This window comes from Falco naumanni, chromosome 7 (genome assembly GCF_017639655.2).
Source record: "Falco naumanni isolate bFalNau1 chromosome 7, bFalNau1.pat, whole genome shotgun sequence".
Taxonomy (NCBI): domain Eukaryota; kingdom Metazoa; phylum Chordata; class Aves; order Falconiformes; family Falconidae; genus Falco; species Falco naumanni.
Window position 1 is genome coordinate 61,033,286 of NC_054060.1, and position 20,039 is coordinate 61,053,324.

At 37.6% G+C, this 20,039-nt stretch overlaps 1 protein-coding gene across 1 annotated transcript in view; it reads left to right on the top strand.

Moving 5' to 3' along the window:
- NPAS3 (neuronal PAS domain protein 3) overlaps positions 1 to 20,039 on the top strand; it is a 611,298-nt gene that overhangs the window by 584,702 nt on the left and 6,557 nt on the right. The window contains exons 8-10 of the mRNA XM_040602139.1: positions 279 to 385; positions 16,063 to 16,210; positions 19,394 to 19,509. Of these exons, the coding sequence (XP_040458073.1) occupies positions 279 to 385; positions 16,063 to 16,210; positions 19,394 to 19,509 (371 nt within the window). The remainder of the gene's footprint in view (positions 1 to 278; positions 386 to 16,062; positions 16,211 to 19,393; positions 19,510 to 20,039) is intronic.

Consider the following 20,039-nt stretch of genomic DNA (forward strand, 5'->3'; position numbering starts at 1 on the left):
TTGTCTTGGTGTTATACTACAGGGAGAATATGCACTAGGATTTAACTTTCCACTTATTTAAATGGATAAAATGATTTCAAGGTTTTTTTTAAAAAATGTTTTATTTCTTTTTTTTTATTTTTTTCCCTTTAAAGTTGTCTTGGTTGTACAGATATTCCATTCAAATTATTATAGTGGTGGAAAAACTTTTTAGCAGATTTCACTTTCTGAGTCATTTGACCATTCTTGTATTCTTTTCCTTCTTGAATTATAGGCTGTATTTTTTTTTTCTTTTTTAGGATTAGTGATTACATGGATCTGACCCCTGTAGATATTGTAGGAAAGAGATGTTACCACTTCATTCATGCTGAAGATGTGGAAGGCATCAGACATAGTCACTTAGACTGTAAGTACTTCAATTTTTGTCAAAATAATCTGGTACAACACTTCATTGTTCCTGAACTATTATTTGTATTCCATGACTGGGGTCTTCTGTCTTGTACCTGCTTTTTTTTTTTTGTCATAGGGTTTCATAGAGGGTGACTCAAGCTTTTTGTAGGATTTATTTTCAAGTCTTTTTATAGACATATAAGTTTGTTCACATAGGTGGAAATAAAAAAATATATTGGTATTACCAGGGTTTCCAGGAGCTGTTCACTTACATGTTCTGTGCATTATTTTACTCCTTAAAAAAGGTATTGCTTAGGTGAGAAAATCCTTCTCTAGCACAGAAAATGAACTCCTCTGTTTTTTATTTCTGAGTCATAACATGGAAGTCAAAAACTGTGGCAAACGTGGAAGTCAAAAACTGTGGCATATTTGGGATTGGGCCAGTTTTTTCAATACAGAACTGAGCTACAGCTCTACCAGTGTTTTAAGCACCCCGTGTATTAACATCTAGATGGCCCCCATCCCTATAGCATCTAAGCCCCTGTTATTTGTACACAGGTAGTATCTGATCAGGATAAGGATAACAGAACAAAAATGTTACAAAGACAAACCTTACCAGAGAGCATGTGCACATGCCTGTGTATGGGGGGAGGTTCAGCTTGATTCCTTGTAATTAAACTCTTTTTATTCCCCTTATTAAAAGCCATAGGGCCTAATTCTTTTCTTGTTGAGATCTGTTGACTTCAGTGATGACGCTCCTGATTTACCCTGGTACGAAAAGAGACTTAGGCCCATAATCTCTAATTTATCTGTGCCTGCAGTAAAGCTAGATAATTCTTTGGAAGTTTCAGTGACTGACTGCACTTATGATTGACTTGTGTGTTTTTCTTAATGTAAAAGACTATCTGCAAACTGCCTTTTAAATTCAGAGTCCCAGATCTGAATAACTCTACTCCCCTTGTGCTATGTCCTGCTAGCATTTCCTAATAAAAGGGTAGCAGCCCAAGTACAGCCACACTTAATTTGCTTTTACAAAACCATATGACTACAATAGAAGGCAGTATAAATCTTAAGTCTGAAATTACCTTGCTTGATCTGCAAGGGAAGATAGGACAATAACTGCAACTGGAAAGCAGGAGAGCAGGGACAGCTTCCACAATAATATATGGCAACCAACAACAGTATCAAGCACTGCAAAGCTTTCAAATAGTCCCTGAAGTTTCTAGAAGGTAAAGTGCATTTGACATAAGAAGGTCAGTTTAACTACATTTCTGTGGATGGGAAAAAAAAATCAACTATCCAAAATGATAAACAAAGTAATTTTGCATCATTTACATTTTGAGCGTTTAATATCCAGGAGAATATGTCAGTTGCTCAGAAATGAAGGAACAAATTCAGAAACTTACATGGTGCTCTTGAAACTGGAAGTCAAAAATGACAAGTTGCACTTCCACTGCACTATCTGACTGAGGAAATAAAAGATATTTATGACTCAGACTTAACATACCACCTGGCAGAGATGAACATCCCATTTGAAAAAGACCTTAATCTTCTGAATGACCACTTCTCTCTGAAATAGAATATGCTTTATGAAACATTCATCTTCAGAAAACTTAGAGACCTATGCAGACAGTGTGAGTGCAGTGTGGTCCAGTGTGTGAGGACTGGACTAGGACTCAGGAGACCCTGGAGACAGGAATGACTTCTAGAAAGTCACTTCACCTTACCGTGTTCCTGCTCTCACTGTATGTCCAGTTTAGCTGATTGGATTGCAAGCTTTATAAAGACAGGGACCTTCTCCCATTAGAAGCTTCCAGCACAGTGGGATTCCATTCCATACATTTTAGTACAGCCCATAGAGCACACGGCTGATTCATGCTTAGCATACTGTCCACCAGAACCCCCGGATCCTTTTCCACAAAGCTACAACCCACCCAGCCAGTCCCCAGTCTGTACCATTGCAGTCCATCCCAGGTACAGGACTTTGCATTTGTCTTTTCATGTTGTTCAAACTCATGCTCTGGATGAAAGGCCTTCAAGTTCAAATTAAACTTGGGAATAGCTCAGGAAGTATACCTGCCCATTGTAAAGTCCTGCAGAAGCTGAAGTGATTCATATCTTTGCCTAGAGAGATACTCAACTTTTCCAACATTTAGAAAAACCAAGAGAAAGAAATTTCAAAACGCCAAGACACTTCATAGCAACTTGTCCATCCTAGAAAATCAAGTTCAAACCAAACTATAAAGAGAAAATGCTTCTTGTTTAGTTAAAATAAAATTAAAAATAAAATTCAGGAACTTGCAGGCACTGGCTGTAGAAGGTAAAACCAAGCAGAACTGCAGTTCCCCAAAATAAACAATGCAGATTTGCCAGTACAACACAGGAAATAATTTCTTAAGATTACAATTTTTTAAAAAAATGCAATTTTTTGAAGAGGAAGTGGAAATTAGTATAATAGTTAGAAAGCCCTATTTAAAAGTAGAAGCAGGACTTGAGAAAGCAGCAAACTGAAAGGGTTGTTTTTGATGAAGGACTGCAGAATGCAGCTAAAAATCTTGATTGATTTTTACAGGAAAGAAAATAATTTGTAAAGATTAGAACAAGAAAAATCCTAAATTGCAGTGGTAGATCTAAGGGTAAAAAGAAACACAAATAAAACTGCTACTCTGCCTAGTCACTGACAACATATCAGACAAAAATGGGAAAAGTAAGACCAGTACATCCTGCCTTCTCATCCAGGTTATTCAAAGACATCAAAGGGGAAAACAAGCAAAGAAGAAAATGTTGCACAAAATCACACAGAAAAAATCAAGAGGGCTGTTGATGGCTTCAGATCATAGCAGCCCATTAGAAACTTTGAAAAACAGGCCTTGTTAATGCTATCTCAGATAAAAGAAGACAAAAGCAGTTTCAGGAATGTGACCATTACAAGTATAATGGTGAAGAAGGTCTGCAGGACTATAGCAGTGACAACAATCTTTTGTAAGGGAACTGCTGCCCTAACGAAAGGTCAGGTACGGTCAATGGAATAGCTTTCATTGGCTTCAATGGACATGGGGATTATGCCCTAAAAAAACAAATTTATATGGAGTAAAATTCTGACCCCAGTGAAGTAAATAGCAAAAATTCCATTAGGATCAGATTTCTACTTAGAAATTTATGTTAGTTATAGCTTGATGCCCTTGTGGATTAATAAAACAACATTCATACTCTAACTCTTCATATGCCTGCATTTTTTTGCAACAATAATACATGGTAGTGATCCCACAAATTATTGAAGTATCAGTTTTTTTCAAACAGAAATAAAATGTTTAGGGATATTGTTTCTATCTTGTTTCATTCAAGCTTTCAAACATCATGCTTTTTCACAAATCTCCCAGCCAATTGTTCGGTGTTACAATTCTACCTTATCAAGCTGTTTCCCATTTTATAATGCTTCATGGTTTCAGAAGTTTGGGAAACTTCTTGTTTGTTCACCTTTGCTGTGTTTATTGAACAAATTGCAGGTAAAATCCAGTCAGATATCATTTATCATAAATCAAGTCTCTCAGAAATTATAGTAAAAATGTTCTCTAGTCTAACAGCCTGTACCCCATCCAGCATCATGGCTCAGCTGCTGGCTTAGCTGACACACGGCACTGGCTAAGATACAACAACCTGAGTTTGAATCCGAGCCCTCAAAATTTTCAGGTCTAGCTGTACATTGGCTCAGATACGGTAGCTAATCCTAGCTCTGTGTAACAGAGCTCTTCATTAGGATATGTGGCATGAAAGAGTTGAAGCTGAATGTTTTACATTTCATAGGAAACACATCTAGAACACCCTAGAAAGACCCCTCCTGCCCCCTGTTCTACTTTACCATTTGTAAGAATGAGGAAGGTGAACGGATCCTTTTTTTCTACTTAGGTCTGCATAGAAACATTGCAGGGCTGCACTGCATGTCAAGCATAGGACAGTTCTTGCACTTTCACCAAGGCATGAGTCCCTGCATGGGTAGGACTGCCCTTGTTCAAAGACAAAAAAACATCCCTGGTCTTAAAGCCAGCAGATTAATAAAATACCTGTTGTGTCAGGTCCTAGCACTGTCCATAATGCTCAGCAATTGACACTCACTGCTCTCTGGAGTACGATGCTATGCATATGTGCTTCTCTTTGGTTGATGTTTTTATCACACAAAGGTCTATAAAGTCCCTTTTTGATTTAAGAAGTACATTTCTTGGTAAGAGTGAATGGATGTTGTATGCTGTAGAGGTATACAACTTCCATTTAATTGAAAAAAAAATACGATCTTCATTGAGCATCAAGTACTTGATCTTAATGTTCAATGAAGGTCATTAAGAAAGCAGCAAGGAAGGATCAAAGTCAAGACCTCTGAAGGTGACCGTGAATATACTTTTGGACAAATATAGAACATGCCACCATTTGAAAATTAATATATTGGTTGTTACACTGTCACAAGTATATATTGGTATATAATATGTGCCTTTTCATTTTGGAATCCTAATTGAGGTCTAAATTCAGAAACCTGACACTGACAAAAAAGATACTTGTTGTCCTCAGCTATTGCTTCGAAAATATCATCCTGTTTCTTCAGGATTTGATTTACAGCTATAAGAAATACAATTCCTCAGGAACAGTGAGCCAGGGCAGTTCATTTCCCATAAAGCAAAGGTCTCTGATGAGTATGTTTGGTAGCACTCCCTCTGATCTACTTTATCTGGTTTCCAGTGGTTAGAATAATCCAGTCTTTCTGAAAATAAACTATTCCACATTCACCTTTTTCACGGCTCCCCTATTTTTCAAGGGATATTACCCCCTCAGTCTGCTTTTAAATCAGTTATATATTCATGATTTCTTTTATGTATGTTCAGTAGAAAAATTCTATTGCTGTACAAAATATTGCTTAGTGGTTTAGCCTACCAACTGTAGTTGAACTAACCCTTTTAACTTATGCACATCAGTTATAATTTTTTATTCTCTTAATAACCTCAAACACATGAAAAACAAATAGAATGAGTTGATAATTTCTAACAGTAAAATACACTTCACATATTTTGCTATCATGCTGTGGAATAACTCTGCAATGTCAAGTAGCACACAATTAGTAAAACTGTAGGGGGAAAAAAAGAAGTGTTTTGATCCTGAGGAATTTTTATCCTAATCAGATCGAAATTTCAATGCTCTTGTAGTGCTTAATATCTTCAATCACCAAAAAAATCAAACTGATTCCAATGCCAGGTTTTGCATTCTGGGACTGAAATAAAATGCTAAAATATACAAATGAATCTCATGTTTGTACAAGTTTATTATCATCACTAAAAAGCAAGATTGATTCTAAATTAGGCTGATAGAATGTCTGGTGTTTAGCTAATTCTTAAACCAAGCCTGCCTGGCATCCTGATGACAGTCTAGTATATCTTGTTTACAAAGTATTGCAGAAGTGTTGGTCTGACCACCTGCACAATCTTCCTTTCTATCCATAATATGGGCCAGCAAAGATTTCTTCATTGGAGACTGGCATCCTTGTGGCCCTTTCGACTGGAGATAGTGGTGGTAGAGCAAGATGAGTGATCAGGAGATAAGAAAGTAGAAGTTGGAGCTTATAAAAAAATGTATTTTTTTTATTCATACAAGGAAAAAAAGGAGCAAGGACTTTGACTTTAGCCTGTGCCTAGTGTTTGTTTTTCAGTCCTAATGAATCCTAAGAGATGTGCACCCAACCAAGAGTGTGTATGATTCTTGTCTTTTAGCCATGATCTGAACTCCTGCAGATGTGTTTGCTTCTGCAAATGGTGCTTTGGGTTATAAGAGATGCTGGTCTGTCTAGCTTAATTTCTTTGCTTTCTGACCAAAGCTCGTTACTTTAGAAGAAAGGGGGAAACACTGCTATAGGCAATTATGTACACCATGCACCCTTGTTTTCTCCACAATATACTATTAACTCGTGATTGGTTCGTTCCTTGAAAGATGAGAATGTATACTGCTGCTTACATTTCTGTTTGTGGGCAGTTGTTACTATTGTAATATTTGTTATTCTAATTACCTATATAAATATTCAGATATCATTTTAAATCCCCAAAAAAATCTAATCTTCATGATATTTTGTGGCTAAGATTTTCACATACAAATTGTATACTATTGGACAAATGTTTTCTGTACGTAAAGTATATAAAACAGTTTATCAGAAGCATCAGATCTTTTGGATAGTAAACAAACCAGAAAACTCTACAAAACTAAACGTCTAAGCTATTTAAGTCATTAGCTGCAGAACCTAATTGCAGAGTTTTGCCTTCTGTAGATAAGCAATATACAGCTATTTTGCAAGATGTCTCAGATATAGTTTGCATCAATGACCCTTTAATTCCTGATGCTATTTCATCTTCAAATTAAATGTAATGCAATACTGATTAGTATGTTCCCATTTCAGTTTGTAGGCTCTCCATTGTAAGTCTTCCAGAGCTCAAAGTCAGTTGAAATTTACACCTAAACTCTTCTACTTTTATATTAAAAATGCATGTAGTGCCAGCTGCGTAATTACAGCTACTACATTAAGGGGCTATAGAGTGAAGGTTGAGCTTTGACTTCTGCTGGGAACCTCTGGTTTCCCAGTTACTCCCTTAATAATTTTCTTTATTTTTTTTTAGTCTCTTTGTGCTCAAAATTTCCAACCCAAAGATGAATTTATGCTTTGATATTATTCTTGTGATAGATTACAGAAGCATATGATAAATTGCAAAGCCATGGGAATAAAAGGTTTTGCTGTGCACCTCCAGCAGCTTCACCTTCACTAAACTATTTCCATGGTGACTTTTGCTACATAATGTAAATGTATGCCATTTTAAAGGGGAAAAGTACTTCAGCCATGTATCTTTTTACCTTCATTGCTGATGTTTGCTCCAAGATTACTGAGACCAAAAGTGTTCATCACCTTGTAGTCTAAGTCAGAAAGAGTGTTGCTCCACTGAAAATCCAAGGACAGATTAAAGATTTTGTTTGTAGCTTACTACACTGTGAAATACTCCATCCTAAAATGTCACTATGTGAAGGTATGAAGAAATGGTTGCAGATCTTTCCAGAGTTTTAGAAATGTTAGTGCTACTGGGTTTTTTTCTCTTCTTTTAATTTTTGAACATCTGAACTGTTGACCTTGTGTCTCTGAGGGAGACAGTTTTCAAAGCTGGAAGGGTATGAAAATAGTAGCAGTAAATTTGTAGCATGTATCAAACATATGACAGTGTGGCAATAGTCTTATTAGCACTCATTTGAAAGAACCTGCATAAATCACTTGTGGCTTTGCCATCTGAGAGTGATGTGGCCAGTGGCAGGTCAGTGTTGGTTTTGATGTCTGATTACATATCAAGTGAGTGGGCTGGTGTTCGGGTCTTTGGCTCAGTGGGCTTTTGAAATGCCCTGGCAAACATCTGAAGCCTTTTACCCAACATCCATGGACTGCGAGGTATTGGTTCTGAGTTCATAAGATGTTTACTTGTTCAGTGTAGAGGAATTATAGAGGAATGAAGCTGGGTTAATTAACATTGATAATATACAGCTGTGGGCTGGCTTCAGGGGCGGTGGGTTGGCTGACATGGATAATGTGCTGCTGTGGGTGGTTCCTGCTAAGTAGTTAAATAGCTCCAAGGGGTATGGAAGAGAAGGACTGTATGAGGAGGAGCATTGGATGAAGAGAGACATGGAAGAAGCAGAGGGAGGAGAGAGAGAGAGAGAGAGAGTGCATGCCCTGGATGTATGAGAGAAAAGAGAGGTCCCAGGAGAAGCAGGAGGCCCAGATGAGGAGAGGCTGGATGGAAGAGGAGCCCAGAGACGGAAGAATCCAGATGCAGCAGAGGCAAGAAGTGGGTGGACTGACCTGAAGAGGACAGAGAAACAGCACGAAAAGTAGATGAACTTTTGAAACCTTGTGGGGAATTGGTGGCTGTGCTGGGGCAAGGTGGGAGCTCCTTATTGAAGTTAACCTGGTGTGGGATGGTAAAAGCCTTGCTGCAGCCGGCTAGTTTGGATAGTGTTGTGACAATTCAGAAGTCCTTTTGTTTTTATTTTACAAGGAATTTTCTTTGGTTAGTGTGAAGCTATCTTTCTAAGGCTTATGGAGAAAGGTGAAAAAGTTTTGGTTTGTTTCCTTTTCTTTTCTTTTTACAAGGCACCTGCATAAAGGGACAATATGCTTTAAATATGTCTAATGTCACTTACTGCCAAGTGTGAGATTGTGATGAAACTTTTGGTGGTTAGAAGGGTCTGGCATGCCCCCATGACACTGTGCTGTGGATCCATTTCCTCAAGGGATTAGGCTGGGAAAAATCACTCCTTTCACTTGGTCCAAGCACACAAACAGGGACTCATCCCAGAAATGAAAGCATGTTTACAGAGATTCAGTCCCTTGAAACAGACCATCTTTAACCTATGAAAAACAAAAAGAAAATTAATATTGCTGCCAATCTGCTTCTGTGAAACTTCTGTCCCTTTTCCTATTTGTAGGAGATATAGTCGTGTATAGTCTGCTAATACATTTGGTATGGAAAGGGTTATGTTCTAAAGCCATTAATCTTACATAGGTTGTCATATGATGGACACTAATGTTAGTGGAGACATGGAGGACAGATTTAAGTTTCTTGAGCAAGCAGGGCCAAATTTCTCCTCTGATGTTGCGTTTTAGTAGCTGAGGGCAAAATTTGGATCTGGGATTTCATTTTCCCCTCCAGTTTGAACAGAGTGAGTTCATTAATGATAATGGAAGTTCTGTCTGAAGTTGGTGTTCAAAGCGGGCTTCGGTTTCTAAACGACCGTTTCAATATTAGCAGAAGGAAATCACTTTATGGCAGGATTGAAGTTTTAGAAGTCATGGGGAGACAGACAAATCTTGAGGGAAAAGAAAGTTAAGAAAGAGAGAAGAAAACCTAGAGAATCCTAGGTAGGCAAATCTAGTGTTCATTTTTCAATGCAGTTTTTCATTACACTTAGTTTATCTACATCATTTTTGTCTACAGAAACAAAAAAAATATTTTCTGATACGGAAGCTTACAGCATGCATGGAAGATTGAATGCAATGTATCACTAGATGCTATATTACAATTTTGCCATTATATTTGATCAATACCTACATGCTGTTTTAAAATATCTTACCTAGAATTATATATTCTTGTTAAGTTAATGGTAAGCATAATTATAAAATTATAATTTTAAATGGTGGACTACAGGCAAATGGTGTGTTATAACCACCATGAAAGGGAGAAGGGAAGAAAAAAAATGTGTCTGTTCAAGTAGAAGGTGGCGATTTGTGCTTAATGCTGGAAATAATTAGTTTTCTGACTTTGCTGGGTTTTAATAATTTTGCACTGCTGCTGTGAACTGATGTCATGTAAACTGATAACATAGTGCTGATTTTAAACAAAACGTCTTCCTGGTCCTTATCTGAGTTAATATGGAATGAAATGAAGGCAGAATCTCTGGCAGAGGCTAGGAATTATCAGAAGGCTGGAGTACCGCTGTTCGGGAGTTAGGATAGGTTACAAAATCTGTAAATGTTTTTCCAAACTATTTTCACTATTTAGTTACTTCTCTTCCCTAGATGGACACATAGCATGCAAGACACTTATCACTGTATTTGGCAAGTGATGACGTTGAGCTACAAACTTCGATCCTAATATGAATCCACATTTTCTTTACAGTTTGATTCAGACCACTTTTAACATTTGCTTTTCAGCAAAGTGAGGCAAGAAAAATATTGCTTAGTTTGTAAAGCTTTCCAGTTTTTTCTAAATGGTTGATTAAGGCTTTCCCTGCTGCCCCCCACCCCACCCCATCCCCGGAAGGTTGTTGATACTTATTTTTGCCTCATTTGTCAGGTATTTATGTATGTAACATCCTCACACTGGAAGACTAAACAGTATTCCATATTGCAGAAGTAAGCAATGAATCAGTTCCCATGTTTAGCATTTTCAGAATGACGGTATATGCTTAAAAGAATTGTTCCAGGAGAATGAAGAAGTTAGGTAGGAGTCTGGATACCAGTGGGGTACCAGTTTTCTTTCATGAATCTGACCTGCTGTTTACTGCTTGCTTTTTGGAAAAGATTAATTAAATAAAGCCAGCAATTACTACTGTCTAATCTTCGTATCGTGCTACCAGCCAAGTTTCAGCCAGTGTTATTGACACAATACACTGCATTTACCCAAACCCAGAAAAAATGTTCTCTGTGAGCACTCAGGGCTTTCTCCTGTCATATGGTGTGACCAACATGCAGCTTTCTAAAGCCTCACAGAACCAATATTCTTCTAAACAGTTATCACCTTTCTGTTTTTCTTAAGAGAACTCTGAGACACGGTAGGTCACACAGGGCTGGTAAGCAACTGTGTGCAGTGAGGGGAGGTAGAGTGATGTGACCCAAGGGGACTTTTGTGATGTGCAGGTGGCATTCTTCCCCAAGTAGTCGGCTGTGGAAGCCACACTTTTGGCCTGGTGGATAGAGAATGCATTTGCACACTGTCCTGGCTTACATCCCCCTCATCCTCACCTCACCCTGTGTAGCAGATCCAAAACCGAAGTGTTTGTGGGGAATGATATAGATGGCACACGTTTGCTCATCAAATTTCTACAAGTCTCCTACCATCTAGCTCCTTATTCAGTTTAAGTAACAAACATCATTTAACATTCCTAAATATGGCTCAGTATTTTTTTCATTGCTAAAATCCGATTTGTGGATACCTGCTATTTAAAACTTCTAATTCACTAATTGCAAAATCTATAGAAAAGTCCTTCCAACATCAAAGCCTCGCTTGATCCTCGGAGCTGTTATAAATGAAAAACTGTCTCTGTTACAAGCAAATAAGGCACTTAATGCACTCTTTCTGGCTGTGATGCTATTTTTCCTGTGGGTTTTGAAAATGACCTTCCTGTAAGCATCAAGGACTGTAACTTTTCGTATAAAGAAACTTGTTCTTGTTTTAAGTCTATGCCAGGTTCATTCCCCCATAGCCCACAGTTTTCAAAAGCAGAAGAAAAAGTAATCCAGAATTAAAAAAATAATAAAAAAAAACCCCCTCTGTTTCCAGAACGAAGTTACCCTGTCAGCTTGCCTTGGGCCTTAGGTGGAGAAGTGGAGATTAAAGAGTCAGTATTCCTTTTCATGTTTCGTCTGCCAGTTTTGTGAATGTAGAAAGAGTACTTGTGGCTGCAGCTAAGTATCTGACTATGGTATTAAGTATGGCATTTTCATCCTCATGCAGCAAATTAAAAATATTCTTATAAGTTTATCACAAGGGGAATTTAGTATCAATACTATCCAGTCATTGATAAAGGTATTTCAAGGAGAAGGGTGAATAGCACAGCAGATGTAACCTCAATATTTTCACCAATTATAAAGAGCCTCTTTGTGAAGCTGTGTGAATATGTAAGATGATCTCATCATTTCCTATTTACTCAATACTTACCTGAATACGCAATATAGTGTAGCTTTTAAATGCATATGCACATGAGTAAAATGTCCTTTTGTAAGAGACTTTGCTAAAAGACTGCTTTTGATACACAATTTCTTCATCTCCTCTTCAAACTGAATTAAGCTACTTCCTTCTTTTAAAACACAACTCACTATTTAGAAGCTTTGGCTTTGATTTCTCAGAACAGCCTTACAGGAAGAAACTCTGTTCTTTTTCTTTTTGTAACCATATTTCTGAAGACAAACTTGTACTGATTTATTTTGATTTTCTAACAGAAATAGGTTCCTGCAAAGAACACTGACTGTTTCTTCTTCTCCCCCCTCCTTCACTCCACTGCTACAAGAATATTGCTGTGCGCAAAGCTACCAAGGAAAACTGAAATCCCTCTGTTGGGAACTGTATACATAGCAATATATTCATACTTTGAGAAATAAGTGAGATATTTTTTTTAATTCTTAGCATGACATGCTGTACATTTCTTGCATGCTAATCGTGGATTTCAAATTTAGTAACTAGGTAATGTTTCAGCAAATTTTAGTGAAGTTTGGCATCCACCATTTTAGGGAATATATCTGTGTAGCTAACATAAAGGTCACCAGTTTTAAAACATTTAAAATTCAATTATTCACATCAATTGAAGAGTTTATATAGATAGATATATTTTTATTTATATATATATGTACGTGTGTGTGTGTATATGTAATTATATGACCCAATCCTGCATAATCCCATGTAATTTCAGTCACACGAGCCATCCCACTGATGTGGTCACGAGTCTGACCTTTCCCTGTACTGCATTGCCTGTCGGACTGGATACTCCATGTATAACACAATAGAAATTTAAAACTCTCTGCATTTCTCAGTGTACAAAAATACAGAGCTGAACCCTGATTTTTAGTAAGGGATTTGCCTTAAATACAGTCTGAATAAGTTCAGGACATGGTCTACATGACGTTACTTTTCAGAAGTTTATGCTAAGCTGACGTGCATGGTCTGTTGCTAGTAACAAAACATAACTTCACAAGCAAAGCTTAGAATGGACAAATTATTTACTTTCATTTCTTCTCAAAATCAGTAACTTTATTATGGACTTATTGTACCTGCAAAGTGAAGATCCTCAAAATGAAACTGGGCTTTACTCAATAACACTAGGTTACCAATAAACCAGATAGATTTCTCTTCCTGATGTGTCCTTCTAGTGGCTTGTTTTCTCAAAATTCTCATCTAATTTCTAAGTTTCAGCTTGGCAATGCCAACAGTTAAAAAATACTGTAAATTAGAAAATATTTCAAATTTTTCTCATTCTTTCTCTTTCATCACATTGAGAAATTTCTTCCCAAGCTACAGTATGAGCTTTCAGAACTGCCTTGGGGGTACCTAGGGCACTCTCAAAGGATGTAAGAACCAGATTTAGCAGTACAGCACAGCTGGCCTGCCAGAGAATCTCTTTACAGATAGAATTTTTATATTGAATCGTGGAACTTCCTTCAGAGCGTGGTCCACAAATCTCTCATATGAAATGTGCTTTAGACAAATGCAGGAAGGAAAATCCTGTGTATGCGGTAATATATCTGAGCTGGCCAAATAGACAGTGGAAATTTGCAGGTAGACGAACTTCACGGAAAGCTCATTTTCAAGACAGTATTTCAGACACTCTTTGGATGTATAGTAATTTGGGAGCCTGAACTCTGACTGTAGATGGTTTGTATGCAACTCTGATGCACTGAATTCTCTTTCATGAAAAAGCAAGCACCTTTTTCCTTTAGAAGAAACTTATAAGGTTTTAATTTCCCCCTTTTTTCATAGTTCTGAAATGAATGCTCTGTTCAGCTTAAGACATAGGCTTTTCCAGTGGTGCAACAACCAGTATAAAGGCACTGAAAGAGGAAGGACTTGTCTAGGATGAAATGGACTGAAAGAGCTGGACGATCTGGGTTCTCTTAGCTATGACTATGCAGAATTGCAGTGTGCTCTTCAGTCACTGGCTAGTGACTCATCTGGTACCTTGACTTTCAAATGTGCATGTGGGCAGCTGTGAGGATTCATCCTTTGGTATTTGCATGGTACGTTAAACTCCTCAGGAAAAAAAACCTGTTATAAAGAAGGCAACATCATCATTAGTCGATGAAGTGTAGATTTTGCTAGTTTCTGCACACACCTGTGGGTGTTCCAGTTTCCAGAAAGGAGGCAACATCAATCCTAAATTCCAGATGTATCAGTTTTACTGTCAGCTGTAAGCAGAGTATTTTGAATGTCCTATTTTACTGAAATGAAAAAGTCTACCATAATCAAAACTTACAGCAGTACTTTTCTTCCCTTATTCTTCAGAACTGATAAACTTGGGCTAATTTATGTGAGATTGTTTTCTAAAGTGGCATACAGCACTGGTTTGACAGAAATGCTGGGTAGTCAGTTGTGCATCGTTTATCTTTATTCTGCGGTATAATGAGGTTTTGAAGCCAATGAATTATCATAGTAGGATATGTAAAGCCTGGAATACGAAAGTAAAAATTTAGGGAAACTTATGGATCTCTGCTAGAAACAAACCTAGTTAACTGAAAAACAACAGGACCCAGATCACAAATACTTGTTCTTATTACAGCTGAACCTACCTTGCACTTTACATTTACTTTACATTGCACTTTTTTATATGCTTTTTTAATTCAGTAATTGAAAAATTAGAGTGGGGATTTGGAGTTTCCTCCAAGGTAAGAAGGAGTCTGTGTTTGTATGGCTGTCTTTGTAAATATCTTTTTCTTTAGGTATCTGTTGTACACTGACTTAGATATAGATACATTCATATGTATAATTAGGGGTATAGACATTTGGTTAACTTGAAAGCTCCAAAGTGTCATTTGTCACATTTATGGTAGGAACTTTAACTGCCTTAAATACTTATTCTTTTCCAAAGTGACTTTTTTCTTTTCCCTCTACAAAAGAAAATGAAAATGTACTTCATGAAACTATTGTATATGAAGCACTTATTAGCCGTAATTAAATGGACAATATGAATTTACTACGTCTTTAGGACTCTGGCTTGTTCTGGTTTAGAGCAAGATGATTAATGCAAATACATATTACTTGAGATAACCATTTAGCAGCTAATTTAGCCAAATTTATTACAGCAGTTAGAGGTTTTTCATTTTAGCAGACGGAGACAAGGACATGACAAAAGCGGGCGCTGTCTGTGAATGCACACTGCCCTCTAGCGCACAGAGCTGGCTGGCGTTAGGGGAAAAGCCGAGGACAGTGAGTGCTCCAGTAGCAATAGTACCCAGATTTAGTATAGTTTAGGTTTTCTTTAAAACCATGCTGCTCCCTTCCACTGAAAGATTTGCATTTCATCCCCTTCTCCTGACACTTAAGTATCAGATACAAAACAAATCCGTTTCAACTTGGCAATATTTTGGCTGGAGTATTACTTTAAACATCTGTATTTTTAAGCCTTCTCGCTGTGAGCATTTAATAACACTGTTTCACATTACTGATTGCTTTTACTTGTTCCTCTGTTTTCTTTCCTAGCGTATTTCAAACATTGGAGAGAGCCTCTTTGGCTCTAACCAAGCCATTCTGTGCCTCCCTTAGGCCTCTTTCTTAGTCTGTTGGTGGATTTACTTTGCTCTGGTAGAAAGTAAATTCTCCCAAGACTTTCCCCCCACTGACCGGTGGAGATTTGGTTCATCTGAGAGCTGTAAATTCTGTTTGACAAGATCAAAGAAACAGATGTATAAGTTCAGTGGTTGATATCGCCTGCAATAAGGAGAAATGATCAAAGCAGCAGGGGTAGAGTATCTTCCCAAACCTTTCAAATATCCAGAATCTCAAAGAGGTCTACCTAGGAGCTATGAATAAATCACATATAAATTTGCCTTTTTTTTTTCTTTTTTTTTTTTTTTTTTACAGTTTGACATTGAGTGCATTGAAACTGTCCACACAGCAATAAGTATTCTGTGAACGAAAGACATTTGTAGTTCTTTTTACTTTCCTTCTTCCACTAGAGTTTCCAAACCCAGATTAAAATTATACTTTTAAAACTTGTAAAACGTACAGCTAGTTATGCTGAACTTCAGATCCTGTTTCTCATCTCACTGGCATGCTGCATTAAACCTAAAGGAAGCCAAGTATCTTCTGCTTATAATTGTGGCATGTTGTACAATGAAGATCATTTTACTGCAGTTCTAACGTGCACTGTATGTTGCTTCTGTTTCGTTTGGTTTTTTTTGTTTGTTTGTTTTTTTGCCAGTGCTGAATAAGGGTCAATGTGTAACAAAGTATTACCGCTGGATGCAGAAGAACGGAGGTTATATCTGGATACAGTCTAGTGCAACCATAGCTGTCAATGCCAAGAATGCAAGTGAGAAGAATATCATCTGGGTCAATTACCTTCTTAGGTAGGTCTTCCAGTCGCTTCTCTCACTTGAACTACTGTCTCTGTTGCTTGTCTCAGTGAGGGTTTTAGGGAAAAAACAATTGCCTACTGGAAAAAGTTAGGAAAAAGAACTTTTCACGTGGTCCACCTCAAAAACAGTGCTGTTTGGTTATGTTTATTGAAACATCTGTCATGTCTCGGTACACCAGAATATTCTTAAATTATTATGCTGCCTTAGTCTTCAAATAAACCCTCTACCATTTTATTGCATGCTTCTACTGCCCTGAAATCTGCTCATCTTGAGCTTAAATATAAAAATTATCCACACCAACTTTCAGTAGTTGTGTTGTAAAATCTGGTGTGAAGTGTTGGGTACTGGTTTATTTGCTTATTGAAAATGCATGGAAGCAGATTTCTGGAATGCTGCAAAAATGCCTTTCTGAAAGGTGTTTGCTGGTTCACTCCAGACAGAGGAATTTTCTCAGGAGAAAAGTCTTGAACTAATAGGTTGCTCCTGTAACCATCAGACAGTATTCACACTGAAAAACGCAAAATAGGATTTAAAAATAAAAGTAGCAATTAAAACTACTATTTAAAACTATGAGAACTATTTTAAACAGAAATAGTATTAATACCTTGAATGAAAGGCTTTTCCCTGAGAAATTCTGTTTTACCAAAGCCCAAGTATTTTTAAAGGAATGGTTTCTGAACTCAGGGGAAGACCAACAGTCACTGAGAGACAGTGAATTATAAACCTGACCTTTCTGATCTGAAAATACCTTTCAACACATTCTGTTTTGTGAAAATGTTCAGTAAGATTGGGAGATTTTTTGTTTCATTCCGGAGCAGAAAAAAAAAAAAATACATTTGAAACCTTGAGTTTGTCATGGAATGCAGTTGTCATTTTCTGGCCTGTTCTCCTTTTAAGTAGCTTGGCATGCTTTGTTACATTCTCTTTGATGCCATGAGAGTTCAAAGTGATGTCTAGGGGTTAGATTGTGACTTATTATGCCAAGACCAGCAAGCCCTGAAGAGACTGTGCCTGCCTGAACTTGCGTGTTGAAATAGTTTTGATTCCCCTTTTGTGGAAGAGGAGAAAGCAACCCCTGGCAGGAGAACATTGAGGATACTGTGGGAAACCTTCCACAGCAGTGGAGTGTTCGTTGGGACTTAGACGTTTCTGTCCTGCTATGATTGAGCACAGATATTTCTGAATATATCTTTATCCTGCTACTTTTTTGTCTTTTTGCAAGAGAGAGGCACAATGCAGCATTTCAAGAGTTCAGCTTAAGCCTGCCAATTCTGAACTGGAACTACAGCTTCACTGCCCCAGTCCTAACAGGACTTCAAAATACCCAGAAATGTATTCTAGAATAAAACCATATTCTAACTGCAAAAGGGGTCCGTAAGAATTACGAACAGTTGCCTCTGTCCTCTTTGCTGCTTTCTAGACAATAGGTAAACCTAATCCACAAACATCCCACAAAATTATTTTCTCTACCAACAGAATATACCTAAAAAAACCAAAGCAGTGTGGTCTTCCCCAAGTCTCGTCCCAGAACTTGATTCTTCTGCTGCATTCCCTTCACCAGTCTGTTAGAGAAAGAATAACTTCTCCACTGAATTTGTATTTTTAATTTAGATTTCTCCTAGTACTGGAATCCACAAAAGATCCAAATGTCCAAATAGTATTTTAATGAGAGATCAAGGCATAATTAGGGCTACTGTTAGTAGGAATACTGGTCTGTATACATTTCCATGCATTAGAAAGTATGATTCAGCTGTCTGTAAAAGGATAGACTAATTATAGTGACAGGGAGGATTAATGCTGTCCTTGTTCTAGTAACTTGTTATTCACAGTGTGAAAGCCCTCAAACATCTTTTGCTTGGAGGGGGCAAATTTGGGGACTGCCTTGGGATGCAACAGAATAAAGTCACTTTGTCAGGACAAAACCATAAAGATGATAATCGTAAGAATGGCATTTCAATGTGAACTGTGTGAACTCTGAATTTTCACAGTACACTGTAATGGGCTGAATATGAGCACACTGTCATTGTGATAGTGTGTCAGTCACCCCCAGTGCTGCCTCATATTGTTCTATGCAAGGCTGCGGATTTTCTGCTCTATCACCAGGCTGGAATTTGAACTGTGTAGAAATGCTCACCTATTCAAAAAAAGATTAAAGACTTTGTTTATTTTCAACATTCCTATGCCACTTATGTCTAGCTGTGTCTGTTCCCCTGCCCTTGCGCAGATTTGGGAAAGAAACACATTTTAAAAGGTACAAGCCAAGAAAAAGCACAGGCTTGGGCTGGTGGGGTTTGAGGGTTGGTTGTTGGGTTTTTTTCCAGTTTCTCTGGTAGTGTAGCTTTTTTACATTGCAGTCATGTTCATTGCTAACAAGTCACAGGTGAGCACCACATGAGCAGATGAAGATATGATTATAATGGGTGTGTTGACAGTTCTTTATCCCTAACATATGCATCTTAACATGCACATGTGCATCTGTCATATAGTTAGAGTGCTGCTTGTGGTTTCTTGGTGATGTGGATGCATGTGTGCAGTGTTTAAAAAAATATCTTTTTATCTATTTTGTGGCCACATTTTTTTGAGCAGTGGTCATTTTCTCTAGCCCTGACTGAGCACCTTCTTACTAACTTTATGTATACTCTGCTTGATTAAAGTGTGGAAAACAGGAAAGTTGAGAAAAACAGGTATTGAAAGGGCTCTGGCAAGGTTGATAGAGAATATTGTTACTGAGATAACTCTAATAGACATTGCTGGTGGCAGGGATACAGATTGGAAAAGTTAAAACACCCTCTCTGTCCTTCCAGGCACAGTAATGGGATCAAAATCAAGATATTTTGTTGTTGGATGATTACACAGCGTAGCTTTACTGTTAGATATCACACAGACCATGGTGTCCCACTTCAGTAAGAATGCTTTGATAGCTCTAAAACTTCACTAGAATCAAACAAGTTTTAATACCTGGTCAGTGTAAGTATTTGACAGCAATATTAAAACAAACCATCATAAAATCCCTGCTGTGAAGCTCTAAGGAGCAAAAAAAATGTATGTTTCTGCATTTGCTCTGCTATTTTTCCTATTTATGTTCTTTGTTCCTGAACTTTGATATGAAAAGAGGGAAAAACCATGAAATCGCAAATCATCCGATTGTGTTTGCATTTGCTGTCTCCTTTTCAGTAACCCAGAGTACAAGGATACTCCAATGGATATTGCACAACTTCCTCATCTGCCAGAGAAAACCTCAGAATCCTCAGAGACCTCTGACTCTGAATCGGACTCAAAGGACAACTCAGGTAACAACACGTGATGTGCCTTTACACCCAATAAAAGGTTCATATCATGAATGCTACGTGGCTGGCTTTCCAGTTGCTTTTACTTCTCAAAGGTTGTTCTATTCTAACAACAACAACAACAAAACAAAAATCCTGTAAAATTAAATTGAAAAACACTAGCAAAATATTTTAATAGCCTCAGCATTTCTACGGTATCTCCATTTCTTAAGTATTTCTCTTCACCCTGTGCGTGCATCCTTGCCTACATTGCTCTGAGCTAAATATTTGATTTCTCAGCTAAGTTTCATGATCAGCTGTTGTGCCTTGTGCAGAGGACACTGTTGAGTATAGTTCTAGTTATTATCTTTCCAGAGTAGGCATACGTTCTGAAGAGAAGTCTCTACTGTCAATCTTTATGACCCTTTCTCCTCTATAAATACGTTTTTTAAGAGTCTCACTAGGGGGCAGTGAAGATTGAAACATTTGAGGGGTTTCTTGTGTTAAAAGAATTATTTTTTATGAGAAGGCATGGGTTCAAGCACTTGTTTGTA